The sequence below is a fragment of the Nycticebus coucang genome, chromosome 9 (genome assembly GCF_027406575.1).
Source record: "Nycticebus coucang isolate mNycCou1 chromosome 9, mNycCou1.pri, whole genome shotgun sequence".
Taxonomy (NCBI): Eukaryota; Metazoa; Chordata; class Mammalia; order Primates; family Lorisidae; genus Nycticebus; species Nycticebus coucang.
The window spans coordinates 82,886,260-82,893,019 of NC_069788.1; the positions used below are offsets into that span (position 1 = coordinate 82,886,260).

Genomic DNA, 6,760 nt, shown 5'->3' on the forward strand with positions numbered 1-6,760 from the left:
ACGCATCACAACCTTGCCAATCTTCAGAAAACACTCCTTTCCATCCGACGAAATGATAGAACCCTCTGAAGACTCATTTGAGACGATGATGGAGCATAAGAATCCATCATCAAAACAAATGGAGTCCTCCGAGGGCTCATCCAACACCACCGTGGAGACATCTGGCAGTGGAGTGCAGGAAGCAGCGGGGCCAGCCAGGCACCCGGCCCAGGAAAGAGAGGAGCCGCCCAGTGGCTCAGTGCAGGAAGAGGAAGAGCTGCCCACTGATCTACTCCAAGACATGGAGGAGCCATCCAGTGGCCCACATAGGGAAATAGAGGATCCACCCAATGACCTACTCCAAGACATGGAGGAGTCATGCAATGGTTCACACCAGGCAGTGGAGGATCCACTAAGTGAAGCATATGATAAGATGAAAGAAGCGTCAGTAAACCCATCTGGAGCCCAGCAGGTACAAGAAGCTAACACTGACCTGAACAAATCGAGAAGAGAGGAGAATCCTGAAGAAGAGCACAGCCAAACCGAGTCCCCTACCACGGAAGTCATGGCCACGATGAGGTCCATCATCTCCCTGTACTTCCGCATGCAAGACCTCAAAGAGCAACAAAGGGTGGCAGAAGAGATCTTGGTGAGAGGGATCAATGCAGGCCGACTTCCTGCACCCAAAAATTTCTCTGGCGATCGCAGAGAATTCCATGAGTTTATCGTGCTCTGCCAGCTGACCTTACAAAGCTACCCGAGAATGTTCTATAGTGACCACCTGAGAGTTGGGTATGTCATCAGCCACCTGTCTGGCTTGGCCTTAGAATGGGCTAAAGCACTGCTACAGAAAAACAGCCCCCTGATGGGAGACTTCCCAGCCTTTCTGGAGGCCATGTCAGAGGTGTTCGAATACCGGCAGACTCTGCGTGTGGCAGAAGAGGCCATGTTAAATATCAGGCAGGGGAATCGCTCTGCCACTGAGTACATCAATGAGTTTCAGAGCCTGGTACCCACCCTGCGCTGGCCAGACGAAGTCCTGCAAGCACATCTCTGTCAAGGGCTCAATGAGGAGATCAGGCATTATCTATTTCGGGTCCCTCAGCCAGATTCCCTGGAGAGTCTGACTGTGCTCGTCCTGCAAATAGAAGAAAAAGTGGCAGAGAGAAGAGCAATGCTTAGGCTGCCCCCTGAGGCCCGCCCACGGAACCTGACCTGGATTGACTCACCTGCTCCAGAGAGGTGGATGGTCAGCAGCTGGCTGCCCAGCGAAGTCCACCCAGGCATCAATCGAGCCCATCTCTTCCTGCTGCTCATGGTGAGGGTGAACCCCTACCACAGTGTAGCAGTCCAGGCCCTGGTTGATTCAGGAGCAGATGGCAACTTCATGGATGAGAAGTTTGCCCAAGAGCACTATGTCGAACTTTATGAGAAGCCTTACCCACAGTCAATCCAGACTGTGGATGGCTCCCTGATAGGTGATGAGCCTGTCTGGCTCTACACCGAGCCCCTGGTGTGCATTCACCAGAACCACCAAGAGTCCATCGAATTTGACATCGTACCTTCACCTAACTTCTCCGTGGTCCTAGGCATCCGCTGGCTCCGAGTCCACGCCCCTGAAGTTGACTGGATCAAAGGCCGCTGCACCTTCCACTCTCCCTACTGCCTGAAGAACTGCTTCCGCCCGCCGCCCCCATGCATTGCCCTAGAGAGACACGGCATGAGCCTGCTGCCCGGACTGCCACACCCATATTCAGACCTGGCCGACGTGTTTAACCCGAAGGAAGCAGATGATGAGACTTCCGACCAGCCAAGCTCAGACGGATCCGATGATCTTTCTGAATCAGAGCCCTCTGAGCTTCAGCAGGCTGGAGACAGTGATCACAGCGAGACCTTTTACGAATGTTCCTCTACTGCACCTTGGGAACCTGTGCGTGCCAGGGTGCAAGAAAGAGCCAAACCACAGGAAGAATGCTGGGATCTGCAAGACATGCTGACTGACAAACAGGACTACATACAAATGATTCCAGAACTATTTGACCAGTTACACGGAGCTACATGGTTCACAAAACTGGTACTGCGAGGGACCATTGTGGAGGAAAGCATGAACATACATGGAACAGAAGATGTATGGAAAGCAGCATTTGGTTTGGAGCTTCAAGATATGAAGAGTTACCAGCCCTTTGCCCTATCTCCAGACCCTATAATCCCCCAGAACGTGATTCACTTTGTCCTCAAGGACATTCTAGGTTTCTGTGTGATCTCCTATGCTCAGGAAGTCCTGATCTACTCAATGTCTCAGGAGGAACACCTGCAACATGTCCGCCAGGTCCTGGTCCGCTTTCGGCATCACCGCATCTACTGCTCCCTGGACAAGAGCCAGTTCCACCGGCAGACCGCGGAATTCCTGGGGTTCGTCATAACCCCCAAAGGGGTGAAAATGAACAAGAGCATCATGGATGTCATAACGGCATACCCCATCCCTGGCTCCAAGAAGACCCTGCAAAACCTCATGGAGCTCGTCCTCCCCTACCGGCACTTCGTTGAACGTTTCGCTATCATCGCAGAGCCCCTGGTGAGGCAGGTGCTGAGCACCCAGCAGTTCCACTGGGGAGACGAGGAGCAGGAGGCCTTCGAGTGCCTGAAGCGGGCTTTCCGCAAGGCACCCCTTCTCTGTCACCCCAAGCCCCAGAACCCATTCTACTTGGAAATAGGTATCACTGGAACGGCTCTGTACACCTCCCTAATTCAAATAGATGACCAGACTGGCAAGAGAGTCTCCTGTGCTTTCTACTCCCGAAGCTTCTCCCCAATTGAGGTCGAATACTCTCAAGTGGAGATGAAGATTCTTCCAATACGGGCTGCCTTCATGGTGTGGTGCCGCTACCTGGAGAACACCGAGGAGCCCATCATGATCCTTCTCAACACGGAGGATCTAGCCTCTCTGAATAATGACAGGCTCACCGTACTTCTCCCGGGGCATTGGGTCTTCTTCTTCTCGCACTTCAACTTTGACGTCATGGAGCTGCCAGAACAGGATGGCGGCCGACCTCTGCCACCAGGAAGAAACCGCGGGCAGAGAGCTTTTCGGAGGAACACTAGACCACACCTACTCTTGGCCATGAGGGGATCCCCTGGGGACCAGTCAACAGAATACGGGGAAGAAGAGAATGAGGACCAGGATGAGCCAGATGAGCAGAGCCTTGTGCAGGAACTACTGGCTATGATACCCATCGACCAAATACTCAACAGCATTCTTGCCCACTTCAGCATGGCCCAGATCAGAGCAGTCATCCTGCACTTCTTCCGGGGCCTCCTATACTGGAAGAATGTGCTAGCGCTGGCAGCCCTTCTCGTGTTGCTGAGAGCACGGCAGTGCCTCTCCCTGCCACGAGCCCCCACCATGCAGGTGGCTCAGCCCCAACCACGGCGCTCCCTGCGACTCATCCTGGATTCATCCCTCCTCTCGGGTAGCAGCATCACAACAGCCATAGCTCAGTTGCTCACCCAGATGCCCCCTCTTGTGGGCGTGAACAGCATCCCTGCCCGGGAGCTGGCAGAGCTATTCCTAGGCCCTGACCGCTGGCAGCGAAACGCACTTAGTTCCCCAACAGCTCGAGGCCTGCAATTCACCACAGGGTTCTGGCTGACGCTGTGTGAGTTCTTCGGTGTTAGAGTCACCCCCCGAGCAGGCAGCCATGCTGCCCCACGTGAGAACAGGTACTTGGAGCTGCACGTCGTTGGTGATGAGGATGTCGTCTTGCGAGAAGCCCTGCAAGACGACCTGCAACGTTACCGTCAGTGTGGCCTGCATGACGGCCTGCAAGACACCTCGCAGGACGAGCAGGACAACGACGTGCAGGAGGCCCTGTCAAGCGACAATGCTGTCGCCCTTCCATTCCGCCCACGCCACCTAATGGACCCTGAAGTTCTCGACTTCCTCAACAATCGCCTACTTTACATTCGCAGTGCTGATGGCCAGCTGCACCTGCTCAGCCGGGAGCAGGCCGCCAGGGCCCTGAGGCGCTTCCTGACCGTGATCTGCTCACAGGCCCTGCCACTGGCCCAGCCCAGGGAAGAGGCACAGCTGGAAGAGCTGCCCCACCAGGACGAAGATGCTGAAGACACTGACCTTGACTGAAAATGCCTCCTCCTCTCCAGCCAGGAGGTCCCTCCTTCTCTGACCCCCAGCATTCCTGTGCCTCAGCCTGCTTCGCTCAGACTTTGCACCCCCAGTCCTGCCACTCCTGACCCAAGGGGAACCCACTTGTGAAGGGCAAAATTTCTTCAATTCATCAACCAGCAACATCATCTGTGCTAATCTGTGCTAACTAATGGACAATCCAGTCATCAGAGACCCAGAGCCAGCTCAGGGCTACACAATCCCGTCTTAATTCTCCAGGTCCCAGGTCCAAAACCAGGAGTGACATCAATGAGAGGAGAAAGCAGTGACGAGCAGGAAATGACCCCATGACCCAAGGCCAGATGAAGAAGCAGCCACAGCAGAAGCAGCCAAGCAAGCAGGTGCCAGGGACCCCCCTCCCTGGAATGGGGTGCAGCCCCCTGTACCATCCTGGGACACTGACCTCGGGTGCTCCACTGACTTCTTCTACCTCCAGCGCTGGTGCTCCTGGCTCCCCTGGGCCCAGACGCCACCCACCCCCACGTCTTGTGGGGTCTCCAGCCCCCAGCCCCCACCCACCCCCACGTCTGTGGGGCCTCCCTCAGCCCTCCCCACTCGCAAGCAAGCCCTCCCACTCCATCTGGTCCAGCTCTGTGGACACTGACTTCATCTGTCCCTGAGTTCTGGTCTCACCTGGACAAAGCCACTCCACAGAGCGTTCGATGTACTAGCACCACTTACCAGACCAGCTCATTCTGATGGCTCCCAAGACTCAGAGGACATGGGAGGTGGCACCTGCATCTAGTGGGGCCCCTCACCTCCCAACATTGACTGTGGATGTGCAGGGGCCCAGAGGCTATAAGGGAGGGCCCAAGAGAACTGACTTTGGGAAGTCACCAAGAGGGCTCCAACCCAGCCAACGCTTCACATAGTAAAGAGATGCTTTTTCCCTCCCATGGACTTTCTCACACCCTAACAATTTTCCACCCCAAAATAAAGCAAAATAAAAGATTATCTTACTTTGTGGTTTGTTCCAAAAGGTGGGGCTGGGTGGGGGGACGATAGGGGAGCCAAGCACTATGAGGGGTGGGCCAGGAAGAGGGGACGAGCACACCTCTTGCCTTCCTTCTCAGAGGATCCTCTTCAGTACTCTGGTCCTTCTTTCTGCCTTGGGAAGGCCCCCTCTCAGTCTGACAGCCATGCCATTCCCCACAGACTCATTTAAAGGAGAAAGGAGGTTCTTCTGACTACCTGGGGTGGGGTAGGGTACTGGTAGCTGCCTCTTCCTGAGGGTTCCAGAAAAGCGAGCCCAGAAATAGGAATCCCACTCTGGCCTGGGCCTTCTTGTCACCTGAGAAGTGAGGGGTGGGCAGATGTGGTTCCTACCCCCTGTCTAGACAGTGTCCAGCATTCCATATCACCCACTCCCAGTGGAAAAAACCTGAGCCCCACCTCAAAGGGTCGTACTGTCCCCAAAATGGCAAAATGGCTTTCCTGAGGGTACATGGTCCTGGGGAGGGAGGAGTGCCCAAGGGAAGGCCATACTCACTCATTCTGGCTTCCAGTATTCCACAATCAGCACACACTGGCCCCTCTATCCCTCCACACATGGGAACTCTGCAAAGAGGTAGAAGGTGGATGGCTCTGGGCATGACCATAAAATTCAGCTGAGGGGACTCAATACTGAGCCTCCATATATATGGGCCTTCACATACCAGGGGAAACCCAGACCTTCCCTCTCTGGCCTACTGGAAATCTGCCCCTTGTGAGACCATCCAAAAGATCTCAGGTTCAAAGGTCAGGGTCTGCAAAGGCCTGACTACCCTGGACAGGAGAGACCCCCATCTCCCTCCCAACACCACCCCTCCCAGGTGGTCCTTATCTTACCTCTCACATGAAAGGGAGCACCCAGACAGCTTCCTGCTCCACCCTCCTACTAACACTTGGGACCATTGGGCACAGAGTAGGGATGCCTACCCAGAGACACGCCCCATAGGAGCCCAAGGCTACGTGCTCTTCATGCCCTCCTTAGCCCCAAACCAGGCTCAAGATGCCCCACAGTCCTCAGAGGAACCTGGACGTTGCCACTACCCACTTGTCCAAGGACTCTACCCCTGCTGGCAGCACCCAGAGATCATGGTCAGGATCCCGGGTTCAAAGGCAGGGGCTTGGGTCCAGCACCTCTGGGCTTCTTCCTGCCTTCTAAGGATGTTACAGACGGCCCCATCCTGCTAACTGGCTGCAGGAAGACCCTTCCCAGCCTCAGTTTCCTCATCTATCATTCATACCCATCAGGGCTGCTATGAGTTATGGACGAAGTGCTGGGCAAGCTTATACACAGAGTTCCCATCCTCCACTGGCCATCTGTGGACTTCCTATATCACCCTATTCAAGATAACTTGAGAAGTCAAAGTCAGAAAGGGCTGAAGAGAAGTTGGGAACAGAGCCAGGACTATAGCCCCTCCCCTGTGGTCTTTGCCTTCTCACCCCAGTTCACTTACCCAGTGAACTGCCTTCTCACCCCAGTCTCACCCCAGTTCGCCTCCCATGTCTTTCTATCTGTTCACCCAGCAATGACTGTGACAGCAGCCACAAGATCAAGGTCAGGCCAGCACTTCAAGAACCCCAGGGTTCCCCTTAGTGACCTGGTCACAGCTG

The 6,760-nt window shown here is 55.0% G+C and overlaps 1 protein-coding gene across 1 annotated transcript; it reads left to right on the plus strand.

The window, feature by feature from the left end:
* Positions 1–4,370, plus strand: RTL1 (retrotransposon Gag like 1). The gene has a single exon (XM_053602510.1). The coding sequence runs from the start codon at positions 53–55 to the stop codon at positions 4,118–4,120; it is 4,068 nt and encodes a 1,355-aa protein (XP_053458485.1). The 5' UTR covers positions 1–52; the 3' UTR covers positions 4,121–4,370.
* The last annotated feature ends 2,390 nt before the right edge of the window (positions 4,371–6,760 follow it).

Excerpts from the sequence above, each read along its gene's own strand:
- RTL1 (XM_053602510.1), top strand. The coding sequence starts at position 53 with ATGATAGAACCCTCTGAAGACTCATTTGAGACGATGATGGAGCATAAG.